We start from the raw sequence: 27,334 nt of genomic DNA, 5'->3' as shown, positions 1-27,334 counted from the left end.
AAAACTATAGCGTCAAAAACAGTACAAGATGCAACCACAAATCTGTCCAGCAGTGTAGTTTAGATCAAAATGAAGGGGGTTGTACGCGAGCAAGGGGCCATAGCCTTCCTCCACTTAATGTCCCTGGTCTCATATCACCGTATCCCTGTTGCAATCAATCCCATCCGCTGTAAGACATCATCTAACTTGAAGTGGAACTGTGACCTCTGTGAAGTTGTACCATAAAGAGATTTGTGCTTATCATTATAATTATCTTTTTCTGGAGGTGTCCTGTCGGGCAATCGTGATCATTTTGTGGCGAGCTAACCACACGAACTGAAGCCCCCTTCCAGTGTGGTAAGATGAACTAAAGTCTCTTGTTTCCTTTTCCAACCCGGAAAAAATAAATATGGACCGGACTAATTCAAAATCTTTTTTGCATTAAACAGGCCTATTTGTCTTCTACTGTAAAGTTGTGCTTATATGTTACAATACAATTTGTTAAACGTCACCTCCCTGTGCGTTTGTGTTGTAGTCCCCTCTTCTGAACAAATTCCAAAAAGTCAACTGAATCTAACAACATCCCACTTGTTACGAGTAGATAAATGATGATATCACACCAGCGGGGAGTAGTTATTGGCGGGAACGTCAGCATGTTGACGGCTGTCGCGGCTGCTGTGATCCCACTGCAAGATGAGAAATGTACTTTGCCTCCCATAACAGATAAGGTACACAGGAAGCTGAGTACTGTATATATTCCTGTATGCTAAGAAGATAAAAATGTAAGAGATATAGCTGATAGACAGAGTGGAAAGCATGAGTGGACACTAAATTGTAAATGTCCGAACTCCTCACTAGAGCTGCAACAGTTAATCGATTAGTAATCGACTACAAAATTAATCGCCAACTATTTTGGTAATCGATTAATCAGTTCAAGTAGTTTTTATGGGGGGGAAAGGGGTCAAAATTCCCTGATTTCAGCTTCTTAAATGTGACTATTTTCTGGTTTCTTTGCGCCTCTGTGACAGTAAATGGAATATCTTTGGTGTGTGACCAAAACAAAGCCTCATCTTGGAGTTTTGGGAAACACGATCAACATTTTTCATCATTTTATGGACCAAACAACTAATCGATTAATCGAGAAAAAAAATCGACAGATGAAAATAATTGTTAGTTGCAGCCTTACTCCTCATCCTATTGTGTTTGACACCTTATGTATTTAACCTGAAAGTACAGTATATCACAACTAGAAATTATATTCACAATACTTTTTATCTTCTTCTTCTGGGAGTGACGCCTCTTGTGAAGTGTCTGTCGATCATTAAAACCATATCTAGTAAAAAAAAAAAAACCACTTCCCCTCAATGTGACGTCTCCATTTTCATACAGTCCAGCCATATATTCTTTCAATCTTTTGACAAAGAGGAGGCAGAGACGCCGATACAGAGCGCACTCACAGAAACTTAGCAGACTGAAGCACCTTCCTTTGGCGATTGAAACCACCATTTTTTCTCTCACGGGCCCGATTTAATCTTCGGGTTGTCCACCCCCGCGCTGCCGAGCCACAGTTTGAAGCCCACTCGTGCGTGTGCCGCGGGAGGGTGACGGCCGCAGACTGCAATGCCACGGGGTCTATCTGATAATTGACTGCCAAATAAAGGGCTGTTCCTCTTCGGAGTCCTCTCTGACTCCCACATCAATCAGTCTTCACTTAGAGGAGGCTTAGCCCGGCCCTTCACCGCCACCACCATCAACCCCCTCCCTCCCTCCACCCTGCCATTCATTCATCCATCCACCACTTCATTCCTCGCACCCCTCCCTCTTTCCAATTATCCGTCCATCTATCTATCTATCTATTGGCCCTGACCATTTATCCCTCAGCCTCGCTCCTTTCTTCACTCTATCCCATCAACACCACTTCTCTTGACGTGCTAACAGCTGTTTGACAGTAATGGCTCTAAAAGCAGAGCAGGGTGCCAGTCAATGTGTGTGTGCGTGTGGCTGTGCATTGCCTGTGTGTATAGACGATAGATAGATAGAAGCCTTGAGGCCTCAAGAGGCTTACACACGCACTGCCATCAATGACAGCTGTACTGTACTGTACACACTAAATCAATATTAGGTGTAAGTCTCTTCAATTTCACAGCTAGCGTTTCATTGCAAGCGCTATTTCTAAGTGATGGAAAATGCACTTTCAAAAATATATATATATTTATATTTATTGAATTATCAACATGTTCAGTGCAATAACATTCAGATAAAAGGTCTAGAGCCGAAATAGTGAAATGCATGAATGCATGCGTGTGTGTGTGTGTGTGTGTGTGTGTGTGTGTGTGTGTGTGTGTGTGTGTGTAGAAGCAGTTCAAAATCAATACTGTTGCATACAAAGCAAACACTTTACACAGAAACTGTTCATCAGGAAAAAAAAAATGTAGTTGCAAAAAATATTTATGACTTAAAGTGTGTTTACATCAGTTGCATGTATGCAGGGTTAGGTTGTGTGTGTGTGTGTGTGTGTGTGTGTGTGTGTGTGTGTGTGCGTGTGTGTACTCTTGCATGTGTGCATATTCACCCTCAGTCATTTGTCCCTCCCCTCCCCAGACTGTGTATTGTGATGCTGTCAGCTTGCTGTTTGATGGATGGCAGACAATTACAAGAGGCCTCGTCATCTGCACCATTAGTTATAGATCCACACGTGCGCGCACACACACACGCACAGCGGCGCTCCTTAAATCCCACATACTTCTTCTATAACACACTTAAACACCATCTATGGAGCCTATAATCTTTAAAAACTAAAAAACGTATTCACTCCTTAAGTGCCAAAGTGTTTCTTGAGAGTCATGAAGATGAGAACAACAGAATAATAACAATAACAGAAACCAACGTCAAAAATAGATACTAAGGCCCAGAACCTCCTGTAGTGATAAGATGAAAATTAGAGGAACATTTAGAAAACGTTGTGGTCCTCTGTTTAAAAAAAAGTATACTTGTTAAACCGTATAAGTAAATATAAAAGGGCTGTTTTGTCAAGACTAACAAATGAAAGATGCCATTTTTAAAACCTTGCAGATTCACAGGCGATGGAAACAGTTATTAAAAAATGTCTGATCGTCCTGTGAGCATAAATCTACCTTTTAAATTTGGACAGTGTCACCTCTCTACTTCATCAACGGATCAACACCTGGAGGTCGAGAGCAGCAGCGGCCCCCATCCGGGATCCATCTTAAAGGAGCTTTAACAGCTCCGCTGTCCCCTTGTTCCTCTCCGTCCACTAATGCAGCTCCTAACGCCCTCATCACAACTTCGCCATAACCCTCATTAGCTTATCAGGACAAGACAAAAGGGGGACTATTAGCACCGCCTACCACAGCTCAGGGGCCGAGCCGAGGTGTCACATGGAGATAGCAGGTATTGCCGGGGGGGGTATCCCCTCCATCCTCGTCCACACTGATACAACTCTGCAAAGCTTCTCATCGCCTTATCGTCTTAAGACAATACCCGTCCCCGCCCTCCTACCGAGAGAGGTTCCCGCTGGTCGTCCATTACACACGGCACCCGAGACTCGAACGCACGACCACCTAACTTGCCCCCTTCGCCCGCTCCGTATCCTCATTACCTTATCGCCACGGGACAAGGCGGCGCACGGGTAGCTTTGGTTCGCTTAAAGGCCTGGAAGTGATTGACTTTGCTGGCTTTTGGATCAGCCGTGGCGGCTAACGTGGCTCCCGCAGGCCAAGGTGAGGGCTGCCTTAATGCAGCGGCTTTGGGGGCTGTAAGCCGCCTAATTTTTCAGCTTCTATCGCCGTGGGCCGGGGCTTTTTTTTTTTCCGGCGAGCGGCTGCTAAGACAAAGTACGCCGCGAGGTTAATCCCGGGCGCCGGAGAAGTCGGAGGGTATTAGCGGATATTTAAATGATGGGGGCCGATTCACACCTGTTTCCACGTTCAAAGTGGGTGAAAGTAGATTATTTTTACTACAGCAGGTTTTTAAACGACGCACCAAACTGAGTAACAAAAGCAATTATGCAGTACAGTAGTATGTTTTGAATTAAATTAGGATACATTTGTGAGATTATGACGGCGTAGAAGTTTAACTTTGTAGGAAAAGAAACCGTCATTAACATTTTACATTTTGAAGGTGCATTTCACGATTGAAGCATGTACTGTAATACATGCATACCTGACACCTCTCCCTTTTGTACTACTACTACTAGTAGTAGTAGTAGTAGTACTACTACTAATACTATTGTACTGTATTTCTACCAGTGTGTTTTTAATGTTTAATTTTTTTTTAAATACAATTAAGATGGAAGCAAGTTCCAAGATTAGACTGTTAACCTTCATTCACACCCAATAACTAAGAAGAAACACACCGACCACCCTTTCTTAGTAAAGAACATTTGATACAACGTTTTGGTCGAGTTCAAAGTTTTATCATATACCACAAGAAGGCTTATCTTCTTAAGGTATATCATATATCATATGATGGATAGTTAAAACCATCCAGACAAAGATTAATGATGACATACCTAAAGAAAGTCTTTGACTGAAACTTTGTATCAAATGTTTTTTTGTGTGTGCATGTGTTTCTTCTTCCTCTTCTTGGGTTTTCTCTGCTCCGCCCACACACCTGTGACAAAACAACATTTTTGAGATTTTCGAGGAAGTTGCACAAAAGCAAAAAAAATAAGTTTAAAACGTAGAAAATGGAGAGCGAAAACTAAAGACAATAATAACAAATCAAGTAAATGTTCCAGGTTAAATGAGACCAAATAGTTCAAACAGGTAAATCTGAACATTTTCTTCAGGCATTCAATTTAACATATGCCTTTTTCATTAATTTCATTAATATGGATCAAACTAAAAGTTTAAAACATTGTCACATGATAAGTTCAGCCTTCATGCAAGTTCTAGTATTTCAAGATGGCACAAACTACGAACACTTCCTGATGAGTATAATGCTAATGTATCACGCACAGTATTATTTTCATAAAAGTCTGTTCCCCAAAATAATGATTAAACTTTCTACATTTCGTTATTTCAACAAAGCACACACCACCCTCATCTGGTAGCATGAATCTGAATAGATATCAGCAGACTTAACCAACATGACATGACACTTTAATTGGTTTCTAGCAAGAGAAAATTCCATCTGTAACTTTATTATTTCATTTTTTTAATAATCGCTCATAATTTTGTATGTCAGCACACTCATAACACGCAAAGTGTGCTCTCGCGCACATGCTGTTCTGTTTACGCTGTCAAACACCTGCCTGTGTGACAAGTGCTGATTTTTATTACAGGTCTGGTTGGAAGCACCCTGGCATTAACTGTCAGTCCCGGAGGAGAGGAGGCAGTTACTGCCTCTGATCGTCTCGCACGGTGTGTTGTATTTATTTATGCAGCAGCAACAACAGAAACAGGAATACGTTTCAACGGATGTGCTCTGCACTTAAATCTGCTATTGAAACGTATCTTAAGAGGAGGAAGAAAAAAGGAAAGATTCTAGAGGAAACATTTGACATTTTAAAATGTCTTGCACCCAAAACACGCATCAGTATTCGAGATAAATCTCGTTCTCTTAGTTAAACCTTCTACACGCAGCTGTTTGGTGCATCTGCAGACTCCTCGTGTGGAGTAACCGGGGGGGGGAATCAGAGTTCAAAGGTTAAGTACAGAAGCTGTCCAAATCAGTAGGTCAACCAGTCGACGGGAGGAAATGACGGGCTTAATGACGGCTGGGGCTGTTGCAAATGACTGCCTGCACGCACGCTCGACGCACGCACGCTCGACGCACGCACACGCACGCACACGCACACACACACACACACACACACACACACACACACACACGCAGGTGCACTCTCACACACGTTCACAGATTACAGCTGAAATCACACCGTCTGTCTGTTCCCCCCCCCCCCCCCCCCCCCCCCGTAATTGGCGACAAGACACAGCCACCCGGTGACGGGGCGCCCCGTAGGTCCCGCCCACTACTTTAACAGCCAATTAGGGGTTATTAGAGGGTCCTCGGGGAGCTGCACGGGTCACGACGCACTGCTAACGTGGCAAAAATTAATAACCCGTGAGATTTAATAGAGACAATTCTGCTGCTGCTTCTACGATTTGAATAAAAAGAAAAATACAACAACGTATGACTAAAATGATAAGACAAGAAGCAGCTGGAAATTACATTTACAAAAAGTCACGCTTGATGTTTGCTGATCCCCTTGGGAGTTTGTAAGGCTTTCTTACAGCTACACTGGTTTATATATCTTCAAGTGCTGTTCCTTTAAGATATAAACCCAACAGACGTCTAGGATTTGAGGAAGATCTGAGAACTTCCAGCAGAAGATCAAATGTTCCACAACTTTCACATCCAAAGTTAAGATCTCCGCTCTTCTATTGCGACTTTGAATAATTCCTCTGCTTTTATTTACCTACTACTGTGTTTCAGGTACATTTATATTATTTTACACGTCATTTCATTCATACCATTTTAATTTACACTGCTTTTCACTTGAGTTTTTGAAAGGTTGCTCTAATGCATGTCTTTGCCTTACAGTACGTATAGCACTTTAAATTCTCTTTGTGTATGAAGGTGCTACACATACAACTCAATATCAATATTCTATAAATGAAACAAGCTAATGATTCTTTAACAGAACAAGGGTCTGCCTGGACATAAATCTAGGCAGATTTTTTAAAAATCTATGTATGATTTCATAAGTCAATTAAATGAAACGCTCCCATTAAATCACTGATCCCATTTTCTGCCCCCAGGTCACTGAGGTCACAGTGACAGTTTCTCTGTTGCTGATCCCAAAGCTCTGGAGTTGTGCATCATCCCACATGAGGTCGTGTATCACTATGGATAGTTTCAAATTTTAAGTCATATTCCTTTTTAATTCTGCTTTTAATTGAGCTTCATTCTGTCTAATGATTCTGTTCATGTCTGTCACTATTTCATCACATTTAAAAAATATCACTTGACTTGAAAGGAACAGAAGTTATAAAACCTAAAAGTTCTTAAATAAAGGTACAAAAACTGTTGTTTGATTTGCGCGGTGTACGAGGAAGTTGAAATACTGCAAGACTTGAAATATTACAGCATGTGACTGCGCACGCGCACCCCCCCCCCCACCTCTGTACCGGGGTGCCAGGGGTTGAGTGGTTTGTTGGTGGCTATCAAAGCGGCGATGCGTGCTGTGTGACTAAGTGACTGTAAACCCTCCAGACAGACTCGAGACGCTGCCTGTACGTGGCCACACGGAGAAAAACCCATTACCAATTCTGCTCCAATTGAATTTTAACCAGCACATTTGTCGCGGTGCAAATTTTGACATTTCAATACGCCAACAGAGAATTCAGCTCATTTGAATATGGCTCGCTTGTTTATTATTGCCGGAATTTAAAAAAGACAAAAAACAGGAGGAAATATTAGTGAAATTTTATCTAAAAGTGTGATGAGTAGCTTTCAGTAAAGCTGGGTGAACTTCACATTCACACCTTGATCAATACTCCCCAAATGTATGACACAATAATTCAACCAAATAAAAAAATAATTGACATTTGCCCTCCGGTATCTCGCCTTTTCCTCCACCCCATTGTCTCGTTTTTTTATTTTCTTTCACACCTCTGTTGTGTATTGTCACCTTTATTAAGTGCAGTGTGTTCAAATCATAATCCGTCTTTAAAGTTTGTTCGTATAGTCATTTTTTTTGCTCCAAGTTATATTAAGGTTGCCTCCCGCTACTAAGGTTACTCATTGTTTTGATATATTGTAGCTTGTTGATAAGTATTTTGACAAAAAAAATGATTTTGTTCATTCATTTGCAACGCCTCATATAATAGGAAACTCAACAGTTTTCTCTGTTTAGTGATATGTAACGTGACATGACTGATTCTTGATCAATCATCACGTAGAGATAATTAGCAAAAATTAGAGCTGAAGCTAATTAGTGAGTAGGGAGAAAAATAATATGCAACTTTTTTCATAATTGATACTGTTTCAGTTGATCATCAAGCAAAAACTTGTGGAAAAAAATTCTCAGGTTCCAGATGTGAAGATGTGAAGATGTGCTGCTTTACTTCGTGTCAGGACACCGTCTTCCACACAGGGAAGTTGTGACTGGCAATTTTTCACAATTTTATTTTTTTTTTTAAACGGGACAAAAAAAGGTCAACTGAATGATTGACAATGTAAACAATCGCAGCCCCTCGTAACTTTCACAGCAAGACGTCAGACAAATGAAATGGCGGAGAGTAGAGTTAATAGCGGTGCACTCAGCAGCAAAAAGCGACTCATTAATAGTCATGTTACGCAATCTACACTGAACCCTCAAACCCATTAATAAACATTAATAGGTAGTGGCTGTGGCACGAGCGGCACAGCTGAGATTTATTGGCTATAAATGATTTAAATAATCAATTTGTCTTAAAGTCGTCCTGACTAATCCGTCATCCAACTTGTCTGTCCTTAAGTGATGACATCATCTCCAAGTGAACCCTGCACCAAGAAAAAACTGCTGGAAATCTATGACAATGATGTTGATTATGAGAAGAGGTAGAAACATCAACCTCCTGAGTGACTTCTAGAAGCCCAACATTCATGATAAAAGTAATTTGGATGGATTATTTCCAATAGTAAACCCTCTAAACGCTCACATATTCCAGTTTTAAAACTCCCCCAACTGTTTTCTGTATTATTACACCGATTTCACTGTACAGTTAAATTATGTCGATGGTGAAATGTCTCTGCAACAATATAATCCCAGACAAAACGACAAAGTTTTGCGGCAATATTGCCAGAAACAATCTCAGTTTTTGACGACATAAACACATCATGTTTAGTCGACACAAGGGATGATTTCATGTTAAAATATCATACGATATGATAGTGACGCATTTACTTTTTTAGGTGGACAGACTTCTCAAGGGCCTGCACCTCACTTTTCAACCCCCTCAATAAGAAAGTGACACTTTTCCACCGGCTGAATTTCGTTCCTGCACAATGAAACAATTCACTGCATCTTCACTGAAAAATGTGACTGAACTGAACCGAAGTGGCGTCACATTGTCTATATTTCACTGGTTATTGGACAAGATCCGAAAAAATAAACATAGTGTGTATTATATTAATGTTACAGACTCTATTGTGCGACACTGGAATAGAATGTATCTCAAAAACTATCCAACGAACTCTGCATATTGCTCACAGCCACGACTGACAGCTGCTGATGACATGGGAGTGTCATCACCACTAACATGTGGTATCATGAAATCATCATCGTCGTCATCATCAATTCTGAATCTAATTCCTTGTGATTGGCTGTTAAACTGTGGTGAAAATGACCACCCACAACCAAAATCTCTAAATTCAAGAAGGAAAAAGAGAAAAAGACTTTCTTGCAGCTCAGGAACTTGTTTGACGTTAAACACAACCAAGCACGAGAGGCACGCCATACACACACAGGATAAAAAACTTGATAAAGAGTACGTGATTTCCATCCATGGTTTTAGCTACAAAGACACGACTACAAGCGTCAAAACAATTTGAATTCATCACTCGATAAACATTGAGTAAGGGGGGAGAAGCGATTGCTTTCTTAAAGATATACAGAAAAACTACAGAATAACAGGTGAGACAAAAAAGTGTGACAGTGATATAGATACTGTGTGTGTACCATTATATCTGTAATATCTATAATAGAAATTGTCTTAACTCACCAGTGTCTGTTACGCAGGTTGAGACTTCAGGTAACAGTCCACTCACTGTCGACCAGGCACTGGTCTGTAGGCCACACACACACACACACACACACACACACACACACACACACACACACACACACACACACACACACACACACACACACACACACACACACACACACACACACACACACACACACACACACACACACACACACACACACACACACACACACACTTTAACGACACGTTGTCAGAAAGTAATGGAATAAGTACAACTTCCAAGAACGACCGCCACTGATTGACATCATCAGAACTGGACGTGACGTAGCTGGTGCTCACGCCCGTCAGGGTCTCAGTCCTGTGACGAATAGAATAACTCAGGTGAGCGGAGAAAATCACCTGCGTGTAGCAGTGTCCGTGAATCACGTGCAATCACTCTTAATCGTTCATATGCGCAATTTCAAATTTACCGTTATTCCGAACGCTCCGACCTGTAATAATCCACACAGGTGTCGCTCAGGTGATAATCGCTGCAGGTAAAAACGCTGAGCGTCCCCTCAGGAGTCAGGTGCTCTGCTCCCGAGACGAGTGGAAGGGATGAAAACAATGGAGCTCAAATCCTCTTCCTGCTCCGCGTAATCCGTCAGCACAATGATCCCTGCAGAACGTTCCTCCTCCTCCTCTGCACCGTCGAGACTTCCCTGCTGCACCCAGGAGGTGTCGCACCTCTGAACAGAAGGCCGGCCAGCCGGCCACACACACCTGCAACAGGACAACAGGTAACCAAGGGACGTCAGCCTTCAGTCTCCGGCGCAGGTGAAACCATTCTTTCTTCCCCCTTCTCTCCTCCTCAGCGTCGACAAACTCTGTCCGCTCCTCGGAGTGCGTCTGCCAAGAGTGGCCGGGCGCAGCCGTTCCTGTTTTGCCGCTGTTTGCCAAACACACACACACACTTACACTCACACACACACAAGAGAGTGTTGTGGAGGTTTTTTTTTGTTTTTTTTCTTCTCCTCAGCATCCAAGCTAACCCTGAGCCGGGGCCCGGTCTGCCTTTGAGATGCTCTCTAGCCCACAAACACAAGACGGCTTTCATTATCTTGCCCGTCGCAGCGCAAGGCCTAGCTTCTAAAAGCTACTGATTTCTTTCTTCCCTTAGCCCCCTGCACAAAGGGAGGGCATTTTGTAAATTACTTGCTCGTTTCAGACCAACAAAAGGTACTTTCATTGACACACACCCCCCCCCCCCCCCACTGCGCTGCCTCCATCCTCCCGCCATTTGATTTTGCTCAAATTTGATTACAAGGCTCGGAGAAAAGAAAAAGGAGGGGAAGAAAGGGGAAGAGGAAATAAGAAAGCCCCACAGATGGCGTGTTCATTCAGCGCCGTGAATGGCTTTATGCGGGCCGCCTTTATACATGTGGCAATCCGAAAGACGCCTCACTGAAAAAAAAAAAAGGAACTTGACAAAATTACTGGTTTGGCGGTCTCTTCTTACACAACTGACAGGGGCGAACTCGGAGAAAGAAAGAGCCTGCTTCTCTTCTTTCTCCCTTCCTTCCTTTCTTTGCTCGCTTTTGTCTCTGCACCTCACGCTCGCTTACGGAGCCGCAACACCTTGATCAACACAGACTATTTGAGGCGTCTGATTGGCCAGATAAAAAGTTTGCTTTGCATGCCTGTGTGTGTGTGTGTGTGTGTGTGTGTGTGTGTGTGTGTGTGTGTGTGTGTGGTTATATTAATACCCGTCTGTCCTTGGGCCTGACGTGGGTCACATTCCAAGACAGAAAAAAAGTAGCATAAACAGGAATGGAATAAATAAAATGAGACGCACTATGAGTGTTAGAGTCAATATCACACACACACACACACGCATACAAAGCTCAAATCAAACAGCTCAGACTGATCTTGAAAACGTAAAGCCAACACAAGGCGGAGTGCTCTGTTCTCTCGCAGGCTATAATCCCGTTTCCACAATGGACAGCTCACTTTGCACTTGTTTTCCTCAGAAGGATAATTATGGGTCTAAACACACACACACACACACACACACACACACACACACACACACACACACACACACACACACACACACACACACACACACACACACACACACACACACACACACACACACACACACACACACACACACACACACACACACACCTCTACCTCTTACTTTCTTTCTGATACACACACACTAACACACATGCAGCACAGTAGCCAGGGCAGAGTGAACTGCAGGACTTCTTATCCTTATACCAGATGGCCGCTCTGGTCAGAGACGCTAATGGACAGGAGGAGTCCGTTCGTTCCTGGATCCGCTGACCGGTCAGGTCATAGGGGGAACAAGTCGGACATGACACCGTGGACATCTTCCACAGGCAGAAATTCAATTGCTTGTCAGACCTCACATTGCGCTGCCTTCGCTCCGATATGAAAAAGAGGCGAGCAGCCGCTGAACTGTCTGGGACCAGGCAGTAGAGGAAGAACAGGGTCTTAACACGAGGAACTATCATGGAGTCTGTGTTACACAAAAAGAAGACTATAGGTCTACAGCTTTTTCAATTTCAATAAATAAAATCGTCGCCGTCAGTCTGGTGGACTCAGACCAAGTGCGGAAGAAAGCTCACGCACAACTTGGGCAACCTAAGACGAGTTTGAGGCAACGTAGTATCTCCTACCGTCCCCAAGGCCAACAGAGGGATTGAGAGGTTCAACCAGACATTAATTAATGGCATCAGGCCACATCTGGCAGACATCTTCCCTTCTCAGCTTAATGCTTTCTTCTTTACGCCATTCCACCTAATCTACAGCTTCCTTGGGAATCGACTATGGCCACAAGTTACGGTCAGGTGAGGCAAAAGTACAACATGGAGATTGAGAGCACATCTTTGTCAACCCCACTGCCGACCACACCAGAACAAACTTCTCTCCTATTGGCCGACGGGCCACCAACCAGCCTGGAGCAGCAACTCTTCCGTCAATCCGGTGGATCACAGTGGCTGACCCGCCATCTTCAGAAGGCGGCACCTCCCCGTCCGACCACACACCTGGACGTCACACCAGGAACTGATGCTCCATGACATGTGGATGTGGGCCCAATTATGTACTGTAGTTATGGTCAGTTATGCTGCGTCGACTTTGATTGTTGTTTCTTCCGTTTTGTAGATAGTTTTGGTTACTTGTGACAACCAGGACACGGCTTGTAGGAGTTTGCCTGCTACAAGTTTTGAAAGGCCAATCTGTTCAGGCCTCCCACATAGTTTCAATGGGTGGAAAAAATCTTGATAAATGTTATTATTCTCTGGTTTCTTTGCTCTTCTATGACAGTGAACTGAATATCTTTGGTGTGTGGACAAAACAAAACTTCATTGTGCGGTTTGGGAAACACAATTGACATTTTCCATTTTCATTTTACGAACTAAACAACTAATCGAGAAACTAAACGACACTAAACAGTTAGTTGCAGCCCTACGTGTTGTATATCAATACTATACAAATACTACATTTCACACGGTAACTACAACTACATGTGCCTAAATTGTGTGGATTTTTTATCACAGTCAAAGAATAAAAGGTAAAAGGTGAGATTCAAGAAAACCGAAACACTATTTTTCTATTTAAAAAAAGTAGTTTACGTATACACACTGCAGCTGAAGTCATCGCACCTGAACTAATCTGAGGAGAAACATGGAGGACGAGATGTCTCTTCCAGTCGAGAGAATTGTTTCAGTACAACAAAAGCCATGGGTTGCACAATCCAGGCACAGAGAAACACACACACACACACACACACACACACACACACACACACACACACACACACACACACACACACACACACACACACACACACACACACACACACACACACACACACACACACACACACACACACACACACACACACACACACACACACACACACACACACACACACACAGATATAAAGCTGTAGAACGCTGACAGGACAGAAGCGCGGCTCTCTCAGCCTCCATATCTACCACTTGAGATATTAGTACAACCTGCCGTCATCACCGGTCGACCCACATTACATCTTCCCGCCCAACCTGCCTGACCGAGTACGAACACACTTTTCCAGGAGATGCCGAGGTCTTTTTTTTTTTTTTTGTAAATGAGGACAATTCAATTCTGTTATTGCTGATGGGGCCAGGGATTCCCTCAGTGGTCAGAGAACATTCACAATCAGCAGCTGGGTCTCCATCCTGAAAGTAATTATTGTCTCTCAAGATTAAAATGGAAAGCACTGGAGATTTTTTTTTTTTTAAAAGGCGAAAAAATACACACACACGATAGAAATGACCTTAATATTATTTCTCTCTCTGGCTATTTCCATCGGCAGGGTTTGATAAAAGGATTATGCAGCCAGCTTTATGCGACTGGAGTCAAATCTGTATGTGGAAGGAGAGACCGTCTGATTGAATAATTCTTGTTTCCTTTCTGCCAAGCTAGCAGTCCTCTTTGGCGGGGGGAAAGTAAGAAATCAGCATTATGCCAGATTTATACATGTGCTCAGTCCGTCCGTCCGTCTGTCTGTCTGTAGTCGTCAGTACGTCTGACCCCCACCCTGTCCGTCTGTCAGAGGAGATGCAGTATAAACATATTCAGTCTGTACATTTCAAGCAGGCTTCCTTTGTGACTAATGTCACACGGCACATGGTCCACACATGTTAAAATGACATGATGCTGAGCCTCCTTCTTGCCAACATCCGACGAGGTCCACTCAAGAGAACATGGGTGAAAGACCATAAACCAAACATCTGGTATGTACAACATCCGAATCTTCTGCACAGGATGTAGAACCATGTCGACTCAGTTGTGAGTTTACTTGGTACACCAAAACAGTTCTGCTATAAATCCATGACACTTGTGTTCAGTTTTTATAAAATGGTTTTTGAGAGGTGTTGCATATTACAATTTGCGATGGTGCTGAACTGTGCAGCACTATATTCGGAGATGTGTTTGTGTTATTTGACTGTCATGGATATAAATGGGGAGGACAAAATATTAGCAACACTTTTCTATACACCGCAATACAATTCAACAGAACCACAAACAGCCTCCGAAGAGACCAGAGAAGAATCGTCTTGGCTACAACAGCCAAGAACATTGAGTAACACGAACAACATGACGGTGGGATTGTTGTTGTTTGTTTGAGCCATTTACTTTGTCTTTACTTTATCAATCTTTAATGTGCACGTAGCACCATAAATGTGGCCTCGATGTCAGTTTGCAGTCATAATCCCACATTATGGTGAAAATATGTAAACTGTCACTTAAATGGTGCAACTAAAGATTATTTCCCTAATCCATTAATCTGTTGATTATTTTCTCGATTATCCGATTAGTTGTTTGGTCCATAAAATGTTGAAAAACGTCCATCCTGTTTTCCAAAACTCCAAGATGATGTTTTGTTTCGTCCACACACCAAATATATCCAGTTCACAGTCACAGAGGAGCAAGAAACCAGAACATATTCACATTTAAGACATCAGACAATTTTAACTTTTTTTTCATAAAAACTACTTGAACTGATTAATCGAAATAGTTGCAGATTAAGATCCCAAAAAACTAACTCAGCAGGAAGTGCCTAAAAGTCTGTCAGAGTCTGGAGGTTATAACCATTATCCGGAATAAAGATGAAACCTGGGTGTTGAAAATAAATATTGGGGAAAAAATTGCAAGACGCCAAAAAAAAAACATGCTTAAATCTCAACTGAAATATAAAAGGAAAAACAATCGCAGAACAACAGTTAAAACTGGGATTTGGCATGGAAAGTGACCAACAATCAAAATCAAATTCCAGCTATGAATGGATTTCTATTCAAACGCCTTCAAATAACAAAGCTTTTATGCGCCTGCCGTTATCCGGCATCATCATCAGTCAGTGCATGCTGCCGTTTAGCCTATTTGACCCCAGAGTTTTATCATAACAGGGTTGTGACCCGACGACCTGCAGTCATTACTGCCGTCTCCTCCAATCAGCCTACCAAAGCTCTGATAAAGACCCCTGGGACCAAACAGGCGGCTGGAATAGAGGTGACATTTGATTTATGTGTGTGTGTTTGTGTGTGTGTGTGTGTGTGTGTGTGTGTGTGTAATGTGCATGCACGCCTCTCCGTTATGCTTCTATACTTGTGAGGACCAACACATTGAGGATATGTTGATGCTATTCCACCTCGTGAAGGGGCTTAGTTTAGGATTAGCACTTTGGTTTAGGGTTGAGATGAGAATTAAGATGAAGTTCAGGTGAGGAACGGGGTTAAAAAATGAAGATGGTTTGGAGTTTGAACTTAGGTTTATGTTAAACAGTTACTGGAGGATGAGTCGGAGGGTTTGGGTCTGACAAAGTAAAGACTACATCCACATTAGAGCTGCAACAGTTAATCAATTAGTAATCGACTACTCAATTAATCGGCACCTATCGATTAATCGGTTCAAGTAGTTTTTATGAAGAAAAAAAAGTTAAAATTCTCTGATGTCAGCTTCAATGTGAATATTTTCTGGTTCTTTGCTCCTCTGTGACAGTAAACTGAATATCTTTGGTGTGTGAACAAAACAAAACATCATCTTGGACATTCAACATTTTTCACCATCTTATGGCTTTTCTTGGACCAAACAACTAATCGCTTAATCGAGAAAATAATCGACAGATTAATCGATAATGAAATTAATCGTTAGTTGCAGTCCTAATCGACATACGCACATCCTTATATTTTAGTGGATAAAAGAGCATTCGGAGAGTGCACACCTCCTCCCCACCTACAGTATATATGGTTTCAGCCAAAACTTTCATTCCCATCCTCATCAGACCGACATCATTTTCAAATGTTATGCATTTGTGAACACATGATTCAAAAAGTAAAATTGTGCCCCATCATGCAATAGTCAAAAAGTCCCTGGATCCAGATCCAGATCATCCCATTTAATCCCCTGTTACCATGGTTGAGACCTTTCTTTGATATCTGATAAGAAAAAAAATGTCATGCATATCAGTCCATAACCTTTTTGCGAACAACAAACCGAACTAAACACATAACCTCCTTGGTGGAGGTATTAAAGGATTTTTTTCCTTGCTTTTCTTCAACAGGCTTAAAAAAAGGTCAAATCAAATCCATTTGAACAAACATGAATCTCAAGTGCAAAGAGCAGAGCAACAATGCAACAGATGTTTTCACCCTGTAGTCACACGGTTCTATTAACAGTGGATCATATGAATACTTGAAAATGTAAAACTAAAGTGACAGTGAGCGTAAATATACATTTAAAACGCATATTGAACTTAAAATAACAATAAAACTGTTTTGTGATTAAAATCACATTCTGAAAATCTCCAAAAATCTTTAATAGTTTTTCATCTATATCAAGAACTATTTCATTGAAAATATCAATGTGTAGTGACTTTGTGCTCGTTTTAAACTGTTGTACTGAAAACACACCATTTTCTCTCTGTTCAATGCAATCTTCAGAATAATTTGAAGATCATTTATTGATCCAGGATCCAAAACAGTTACTACAGAAAGTGGCAGACAGAAGTAGAAGTACTAAACTTGATTCGAGGGCCTGTTGCATCCCTTGTCGATACAGAGTCCGGTGGTACTCACCCCTCCGACATCATTTTTGTTTAAATCATATGATTTGCTTAAAAAACCACCCAGGTCACAAAGAAATACTTACTGTCTGTATGAATTATGAAGCTTTCAGAGGAGTTGACTCATGTCAACATATTACAGAGAAAGTCAAGCCATTTCTCTTCTACAACAAAATATTTTTTTTTTCAGTCTCCCATCTTGTTGGAATTAAAAAAACAAACATATTGCAGATAATCCAAGACTGTTTTCAAACACATGCCTCTAGTTGAATTGATTGAGCTTAAACTTTTACTGATGTTGAAATACAATTTCCTGTGGATCAAAAATCAAAACCACTTCCTTATCAATTACTTAAAAGTAATTTGTTCGTATAACAAGAGACCTAACTGCTTAACTTGTATGTTGAGTAACCAGACCTGTAGGCATCTCAACAATTTACAGCAGATGATTTTGAGTAAGAAAAGATTTTATAAACAAAACGCTTTATATCACATTGAAGATAAAGAAGCATCAACAGGCACAAGACTGGAAATAAAATTATTCTCCGGTGATAAATGTATAAATTTGACCATATGTTTGGAAAAAAAGTCACATGTCTGAACGTAACAGGTCAGAAAGCCAACAGGAGCTCCACACCCATTGGTAGAAATGAGTGGTTCTCATGAGGTGTCACAGAAAATGATTGGTCAGGATATTAATCCTCGTGACAAGAGGTCACAGCACCAACCATCACAACCTGACTCCAGCCGAGAAGCTCTCAGGATGAATCCACTTTCAAATTAAGTTTTGTTTTTTTTCATATGTGCAAAACCAGAGGATGACAGCTTCACCAAAGTGCAACACACTCACGACCATCTCTTCAACAAGGGATTCTCCAAAAACTTCGGTCGACGATCAACTAGTGATGAAACTTTTCTCCCGGGCTAAATGTTCCATTACAAAGCGGGTCACGTTGGTCCACGGACGTTTCAGCCTCCTCCTCACAGCGTAAATGCAAAGTGCAACTCACAACAACAGTCGAGACGCAGCCCCCCCTGCACGCAACTAAACTTAATATCATCCCTCTTCATCTCACAGTCCCCCTCCTCAGTGAGTTCAAAAACAACCAACCCTCTCTGTCCCCAAAGCATCTTATTGTCATTCCTAATCGTCCCCCAGAATCATAAACAATCACAACTTTTTTATGCAGCATTCTCTGTTTATGCAGTTCCCTTAAGGCATTGCCTTTTAGACTCGCTTCCTCTCTCCCTCTCCGGCGACAAAGATGTCGGGGGGGGCAAGAAAAAACAAATCACTGCGAAGAGAAAAGAGGAAGAGAAAAATAACACAAAACAATACAAAGTCTCCTGAAATACCTTGCGGATGCCCAGAGGAAGGCGCTGGACAGAGCAGATGGGCAGATAGGTTTCCCTCTGTCCTCCTCCTCTCAGGCTGCCTCCTCTCTCGGCGTGCTGGGGAGAGTGACTGCTCACGGCGACGCCTGGCATATCTAATTAGAGCCGGGCTGCCGCCACTATCGGGCAGGAGGATCTACCTCTCCGATCTCTCCTGACTCAATCTTCCCCATCTCTGATTTTCTTTTATATTTATGCCGGAATATTTAATTGTAGACAAAAGGTTACTCTGGGCTCTATTCACCGCGCGCAGGCAGAATAATCTCCTTTAAAAGGTTTGACATTTCAGGCTTTTCAAAAGGGGGCTGAAAAAATTATATCCCCGCTTTTGTTAATCAATGAAGTAGAACTCCCCCGAACAAAAGAATTAAATTGCTTGGTTGGGTTAATAAAACACACAGAAATAGCTGCTTCCTGTGGGCTTTTGTGCTTTCCACTGCCCCCCCCCCCCCCCATATGCAACCAGCACTGTAATTCCATATGGTTTGGAGTGTGGGGGGGGGGGACTCTCATTTCAAGGAGACACACAGTTGGCTTTTTAAATCCTATTGAATGAGCAGCCTGTGAGTCTGCGGCTGATTGGGACCTCTCGCCTGAGCCTGGCTGTTTGGCTGCCCGGCCTCTCTCCATTCAAACATGACTTCCACCACCAAGGAGAGACAGCGGGTCCACCACAATTTACAATTTCTATACTGTCCCTGCGTCGGAAAAACATTGTAATTATACAAAATAATAGGGGCAATAATTAGGGCCCTTCACTGTCCCTATTGTGTTCGCTGCCGCCATCGACGTCGTCGTTATTCCGGGTCCGACGGCGGCAGAGACGCAGCAGGGCACGATCGGGTATTAATTTGCTGCTCGCAGACAGCCTGCAGATGTTCACGGCACATTCCATCCTGCAACTAGCCACCGCCTGAGCCGCGGTGCCCCCCCTCCCACGATGTACGTATTTACGTCCCTGTGGCAGCAGCGTCTGGTTGAGAGCCAGAAGCCACTACGGCGTACTGCCGTTTTATCTAGAGGCCTGCTGGTATGTGTCAACGCTTTGTATCCTTACATGTGAACACTAGTCGCATGTCATGGCTGCTACGGGAGCAGCTCTATTAGCAAACTAATTCATTCAACAAACTAAAAATGTGAACAAAAATATTCCTGGGTTTTTAGTTTTTTTTTGTTTTTACTTTGAGTAAGAAACAAGAAAAATCTGAAGCTGTCACCCTGAGCTCTGGTAAATCGTGAGCAACTTGTAACATTTGAGGCTAAACTTTTATGAAACTGATTAATTAACACACAGAAAAGACACGTAACAACATTATGTCTATCTCAAGGATGTTGAGTCGCACCGAACTGCTCATATTTCCCCGGGCATCAAACATGTGGATACAACAAGATGTTGGAGTTTGACAAAGCTCGATCTGCATCTCTTAAGTGGAACAGGAACGAACACTTTCACCCCAGTGCAAACGCTTTCAGGGTTCGTTCTTCCGAACACTGTTAAACATATCACTGGAAAAATAGAAAGACGACAAACAGGTACACGAACAATCAGCAACCACTCACCTGCACTAGCCTTTAAACCAGAGCGTTGACTGCGGACGCCTGGACGGGAATATTCATTCTACTCGCTGCAACTCTCCTCTTCTCCCTGTGGGATCACATAACAAAAAGATTTGACAAAAAGTTTAAGTAAACAACTTATTTTATTGTGTTGACTTAAAGCAAGACAATAACTTTGGAAAGAATAAACAAAGCTTTTTTCATTTAACATTTCATACCACTAGCAAATAGCATTTCAGTAAAATCAGGGGTGTGGGCACAACACACAACACATGTGCTAGCCACAGTTTCGTTATGTGGCCCTGAGGGACGAGAGGATAAAACTCTCAGGGGCCAAAAGACACGATCTTAGACTTATAAACAAGACAAACTTTTACAAAAATTGAACGAGGAAACAAGCAGTCAACTACACAAGATAGGTTTGTAAATTGGCAATGGTGTGGTGCAACCATGTACATTTACCCAACTTGTGTACTTAAGTACATTTGAGGTACTTGTACTTTGCTTGAGTCTTAACTTTTCATACTACTTCCTACTCAACCACTGTAAAAAAATATTCACTGGTACAAAAGTGCAACTGTGCAATATTTATATTTATTTTCCATGTGCAACTATTGCTACCGCTCCGTATATAGTATTTATATATTTATATTTTCTTATATTTTGTACATACCTATTGCTTTTTTAAATTTATTTAAATTTCTTTCTATATTCTACTATTTTCTGTCCACTTTGTTGCTGTAACGACAAACTCTCCTCATTGTGGGATGAATAAATGTATATCTTATCTTATCTTACTTCTTCTTTTCCTTCAATCCCCTTCAATTATTTGACTTTTTAGTTTCTAATTATTAAACAAATGAGGTATTTAGCAGGCAAAACATATCAATGTATACATCAAACTACAGCTAAAGTACAGATTCAGCTCAAACAATTGGTCAATTAACTAAACAGGCGATTAACTAAACAATTAATTTGAAGTTTGGACACTTTGGTAACTTCTTTAACAAACCAAACAATTTAAGCACAAAATAATCAGCAGATTAATCCACAATCATTACACAAACATCAGAAGTGTGTTACTGTAAAATTAAAAGCCAAACATGAAAGAATTAAAACAGCAGCTGTGGTGTAGTTTTAAAAGATCATGTTGTTTGTGGGTAAAAGCAAACAAAAGTAAAACACCACGAACGTTAGCCTTCCAGCAGATGTGGAGTAGCACTTTAAGCTAGCTAACATGTGATAGCCGGCTAACAACAGCATCTAACTTACAAGTCCACATAGGAACCCACAACTAGTTTTGAATAGTTTATTTTTTTAAGTTATCACTTTTGAAATAAAGGAGGTTAAACCGTGTTTTTAAACAGCCACTGTAAGGTTTAATTGAACCTACCGGCAACAGCCCCATGTCGACTTCCATCTTGGATTAGCATTCAGGTAACTAGCATGCACGAGCAAACAGCTGCGGTGGGAAGAGGGCGGTGATTAAATAGTCCCGTGGGCGGGAATCCCTCCTCCGGCGGATGTCAGTTTTCCGCCCAATCTGGCAACACTGGTGCCCGAGGTGTAAACTGTAAAAGAGGGGCGTGTGTAGCATAGTGTGTGTGTGTGTGTGTGTGTGTGTGTGTGTGTGTGTGTGAGTGAGGTGGAAGGGACAGGTGTATACAGGTGTGTACAGGTGTTTTATAAACAACAAGATGCCAATTATTGCAGCTTTTGGTCAACGTATCAAACCCAAAAGGTGCTGCCCGCAGTGGAAATGATGCACTTCTTGTGGAGGCAATTCAGGTACATTATTTCAAACTATTTCAGAATCATCATCGCCGATGTCTATCTTTAAGAGACTGTCCAAAAAACCCGGTGTTGAAATCATAGGGGAGGAAAAAAGACGAACTGCAGAACTTGCCCAGGAATCATAGCGTTTTTAAGTTTACTGCAGTATTAAAGTCATTTATTGATAGTTGTCATTAAATGTAAATCATGTATAGAAAGAGGAGAGGCTAAAATATAATTCGGCATATGTAATTTTACTGTAAACAAATGTAGGCTTCAAAAAAATCAAATGGCTGAAATTTAAAGGACAAAGTGCAACTCACTGAGTTCATTGTAACATCCTTTTTTTCTGGTGGAACTTTTTTTCTACATGTCAGTGAAGACTAATTGAAGATTAAACAAAAATATATTTTTATATTATGAGCGAGTTTTTTTTATCAGTCAGACCTGGCAACACGCTTTTACGACAGTTCTTCGCCATTTCCGGCATAAACAACACACGCGCGAGCCGAGCGACTCCCGGAACACGAGAGGTCAAAAGTTATGATTGTGATCTTCAGCGGACACGGAACATAACACGCGGACATGGTGGGTCGTCGGCTCGTTCGATCACCAACCGGAATGATGATGTAGAAATGTCCGCGGGCTCAGGAGTTTGTTGGAATGTCGTTCATTTAAAAACACGAGCTAAGCTAACGTTAGCTTCACTCGAGTGTGCACGACGCGACCAAAACACAGTCAACGTCTGATTTTCCTTTTCGATCAACTAGTTAACCAACGTTACTGTAACATACGGTCATAGATAACGATTTGGATGATCGTAGCCAGCGTTTGTGTGTAATTGCTAAAGTTAGTGTGTGTATTCTGCGACTACAGCTTTTATAATGCATTTGTTTACATTGCAGCTACTAATGTTTTCTCTCCTCATCCTCATCCCTTTATCTTCCCTCTATCTTCTTCCCTCTCTCATCTCTCTCTTCTTCCCTCTCTCTTCTTCCCTCTCTCATCTCTCTCATCTCTCTCTTCCCTCTGTCATCACTCTGTCTTCCCTCTCTCATCCCTCTGTCTTCCCTCTCTCATCACTCTGTCTTCCCTCTCTCATCTCTCTCTCATCCCTCTCTCATCCCTCTGTCATCACTCTGTCTTCCCTCTCTCATCCCTCTGTCTTCCTTCTCTCATCCCTCTTCCACTTCCCTCTGTCTTCCTTCTCTCATCCCTCTTCTTCTTCCCTCTCTCATCCCTCTGTCTTCCCTCTCTCATCCCTCTGTCTTCCCTCTCTCTTCCTTCTCTCATCCCTCTGTCTTCCTTCTCTCATCCCTCTGTCTTCCCTCTCTCATCCCTCTGTCTTCCCTCTCTCCTCCCTCTGTCATCCCTCTGTCTTCCCTCTCTCATCCCACTGTCTTCCCTCTCTCATCACTCTGTCTTCCCTCTCTCATGTCTCTCTCATGTCTCTCTCATCCCTCTGTCATCACTCTGTCTTCCCTCTCTCATTCCTCTGTCTTCCTTCTCTCATCCCTCTTCCACTTCCCTCTGTCTTCCTTCTCTCATCCCTCTGCTTCTTCCCTCTCTCATCCCTCTGTCTTCCCTCTCTCTTCCTTCTCTCATCCCTCTGTCTTCCCTCTCTCATCCCTCTGTCTTCCCTCTCTCATTCCTCTGTCTTCCTTCTCTCATCCCTCTTCCACTTCCCTCTGTCTTCCTTCTCTCATCCCTCTGCTTCTTCCCTCTCTCATCCCTCTGTCTTCCCTCTCTTTTCCTTCTCTCATCCCTCTGTCTTCCCTCTCTCATCCCTCTGTCTTCCCTCTCTCTTCCTTCTCTCATCCCTCTGTCTTCCCTCTCTCATCCCTCTGTCTTCCCTCTCTCCTCCTTCTCTCATCCCTCTGTCTTCCCTCTCTCATCCCTCTTTCTTCCCTCTCTCTTCCTTCTCTCATCCCTCTGTCTTCCCTCTCTCATCCCTCTGTCTTCCCTCTCTCCTCCTTCTCTCATCCCTCTGTCTTCCCTCTCTCATCCCTCTTCCACATCCCTCTGTCTTCCCTCTCTCATCCCTCTTCTTCTTCCCTCCCTCCTCCCTCTGTCATCCCTCTATCATCCCTCTTCCACATCCCTCTTCTTCTTCCCTCTCTCATCCCTCTGTCTTCCCTATCTCATCTTCCCTCTCATCTTCCCTCTCTCATCCCTCTTCCACATCCCTCTGTCTTCCCTCTCTCATCCCTCTCTCATCACTCAGGCCAGTTCCATGGTGGCAGTGGGACTGGCTCTGGCAGCAGCCGGGTTTGCAGGTAGGAAGAAAGAAAAAACCCAAAGATAACTTGGCCAAAATATGATTGTTGTAAGTTGTACTATAACATCGTGGGAAAAGTCGTAATATTATGAGAATAAAGTCGGAAATTCAAGAGAATAAATCAAAATATTACGAGAATTAAGTCGTACTATTACAAGGGGGAAAAGTCATAATATTATGAGCATAAAGTCAAAATATTACAAGAATAAGGTTATAATATTAAGACAAAGTTGTAATTTTCTGAGAATAAAGTTGTAATATTATGATATTAAAATCGTAATTTTACAAGAATAATGTCTTAATTTGACTAGAATGAAGTCGAAATATTTCGAGAATAAAATCGTAAATTTGGTCTGTGTTATTTTAGTGCAGATATGTCAGAAGAGCAGTCACATGCGTTAAAATTAGGACTTTATTCTCGTCACTTTACGACTTTATTCTCATAATATTACGACTTTATTCTCGAAGTCTCACTTTTATTTTATTTCCCTCAATGTGGCCCTAAAAACTCTGTCCTATTGATCTGCACAGGTGGTGTTTTTATTGTTTTGTCTGCCCCATTTCTAACGGTGATTGTAGACAGAATAACAAAAAGAAACGTGTCATGTCGTACAGTTCAACAGCAGCGCAAATAACATTCTCCCAAATGATCACGCTCTTGAACAAACACACTGTTTGTGTCAGAAGTTCAGAGTTCTTTGGAGAACCGTTCCTTTAGACTGCATTCGTTTGAGCTAGGTGTACCTAATAAACTGACACTGTATATTTTTCTCACAGTAAGGTATTAAAGATAATTTTGTCATGGGCGACGTGAGAAACTTATTAGAAAAAAGGGTAAAAGATATCACCAACGGCAGCACGTGAAACGGATGTCATCAGTTTTACAGTTATCACCATCCGCAGTCGACTCACCTTTCAGAACAATGGGTTTTTTCATGCAATACTTCTTACCATGTTGAATGTGATCAGCTGGGCAGTTGGCATCCGGTGTTTTAGGTGGATTAGCCCTTTACCACCGGCCCACCACCACTCTTCTTCTGTGTCCCCCCAGGTCGCTACGCCATGCAGGCCGTGAAGCAGATGGAGCCGCAGGTGAAACAGGCCCTCCAGTGCTTCCCCAAGACGGTGAGTCATAGACAAGAAGTATGATATATCCCCATAATCCTGCTATGATGTGTATGAAAGTGGGTTTTTCCTGCGAGTAAGGACTCCCCAGCATCCGTTTGTTAACTGCTCACGTTGTTGCAGGCTTTCGGAGGGGGATTCTACAGAGGTGGGTTTGAACCAAAGATGAACAAGAGAGAAGCGACCCTCGTTTTGGGTGTCAGGTAGGTGGACACGCTACACACACACTGCGCCTGTTAGGCTTTTACACGCGTGAGCTCTGAGCACAGTCCACCGGTGATAGTTGTGGCGATTGTGTGTTTTTGCTGTAGCCGCCATTGATCCATTGATTGTTTCCCCCCACTTAATTTTTTATTTTATTCTAGTTCTTCTCCATGTTTTTTGATTTTACAGGACTCAGGTCAACTCTGGTTGTTCTTAAATGTGCTCTATAAATAAACTTTCCTTATACAGTAAATCATTGCACAGGCAGAATCACACATACAGTATATATATTTATATTTGGTATTTGGTATTTCAAAATTTTATCGAAGAAACAAACAAGTCAAGGAAACAAAGTGGGGCACCACATACAGTATAGAAATGGATTAGGTTCTTTCCTAATTTTCCCTTCAGGCTGTTGCTTGTCACTGTTCTCTCCACAATAGCAGAAAAACACATTGATAACAGCCTTTATTCCTACATATTATTACAGTAATGATTCCACTGATGTTCTCCTGTTTTTGTATTTTTGTTTTCCAGTCCCACGGCAAACAGAACTAAGATCCGAGAAGCCCACAGGAAGCTGATGATCCTGAACCATCCAGATAGAGGTGAGTGGAAGCTCTAAACAGTTTCCCAACCGTTCTTGGAGATTTTTGCTTTTTACTTTTATTAGATTGCTCAGCAGTAAATGTCACTGACTACGTTTACATGGACAACAATATTCTACCAATAATCCAGTGTGAAGACAATATTCCAAATTAGACACCATCATGTAAACTGCATGTTCTGATTACCTTCCCCGAATAAGGTCATACTCGGAATCAGCAATAATCAGATTAAGACGTGAAGTATTCCCATTTTAGTCGGATTATGTAGACATGTACATGTCTTAATTACGTTATGACGTCCTTTTGCACTTTTTGCAGCATTTTGCAAAATCAACATGTTACGAACTGCTTGACTTCATCATCGGACTATGCTCTGTAACTTAAAACTGTGAATAACATTATCGATATCTCTAATACAGAATTAGATCAATAGTCAGATTATTGGTATCCATGTAAACGTGGACATTGAAAGGTTTTACAGGTTCTGAGGGGAATGTGTAAACACTGTATTTAGCAAACTCTGAGATTCGTAGTGTGGATATGAGAGTGATGAGATGTGACCATGGACGTTGTGCGTGTGTGTCGCAGGTGGATCTCCCTACCTGGCAGCAAAGATAAATGAAGCGAAGGATCTGATGGACGGACAGACGAAGAAACAGAACTGAAGGTGCTGGTGACGTTAATGTGACGTCACACTGCTCTTGATCAAGTTGTGTGACCGACTGTCCTGCACAAGCGCCAGACTTTTCTAACGGATTATTGTCCAATAAAAATCACACTGTACAAACTGTTAATGGATGCTGTCCCTCGTTTTTTCATGTTTCAAATTTGTGTACCTTTCAGCAAAAGAACCTCAAATAGTAGCACAATACTCATAGAAACTCCTTTTCCTTTAAGTACATGAATATACATGCATCGATGTTCGTAATACACTTTAGGAAGATACCCACTTGATTTGACTCACTCATACTGCTGAGGCGTCATTTGATGGACATTTTTACAGAGAACGAATAATACAGATTTCTTTTGCTTTCCAAAAACACAGAATGAACAGGCAGTGAGCAAAACTCTTCTCATG

At 42.0% G+C, this 27,334-nt stretch overlaps 1 protein-coding gene across 2 annotated transcripts; it reads left to right on the top strand.

Annotated features, from left to right (window-relative positions):
• The first annotated feature begins 21,918 nt into the window (after nucleotides 1-21,918).
• Nucleotides 21,919-27,050, top strand: dnajc19 (DnaJ (Hsp40) homolog, subfamily C, member 19). 2 transcript variants are annotated; one of them, XM_035646609.2, is made up of 6 exons: nucleotides 21,919-22,056; nucleotides 24,266-24,317; nucleotides 25,371-25,444; nucleotides 25,568-25,647; nucleotides 26,186-26,256; nucleotides 26,845-27,050. In XM_035646609.2, the coding sequence occupies exons 2-6, from the start codon at nucleotides 24,275-24,277 to the stop codon at nucleotides 26,919-26,921; spliced, it is 345 nt and encodes a 114-aa protein (XP_035502502.1). In that variant the 5' UTR covers nucleotides 21,919-22,056; nucleotides 24,266-24,274; the 3' UTR covers nucleotides 26,922-27,050. The 2 variants fall into 2 exon arrangements, with proteins under 2 accessions (XP_035502502.1, XP_035502500.1); XM_035646607.2 differs by lacking the exon at nucleotides 21,919-22,056 and adding an exon at nucleotides 22,503-22,629.
• The last annotated feature ends 284 nt before the right edge of the window (nucleotides 27,051-27,334 follow it).

The sequence above is a fragment of the Scophthalmus maximus genome, chromosome 13, assembly GCF_022379125.1.
Source record: "Scophthalmus maximus strain ysfricsl-2021 chromosome 13, ASM2237912v1, whole genome shotgun sequence".
In the NCBI taxonomy this organism is placed as follows: Eukaryota; Metazoa; Chordata; class Actinopteri; order Pleuronectiformes; family Scophthalmidae; genus Scophthalmus; species Scophthalmus maximus.
The sequence above is the reverse complement of the archived record's forward strand: the minus strand, read 5'-3'. Positions and strand labels throughout refer to the sequence as shown.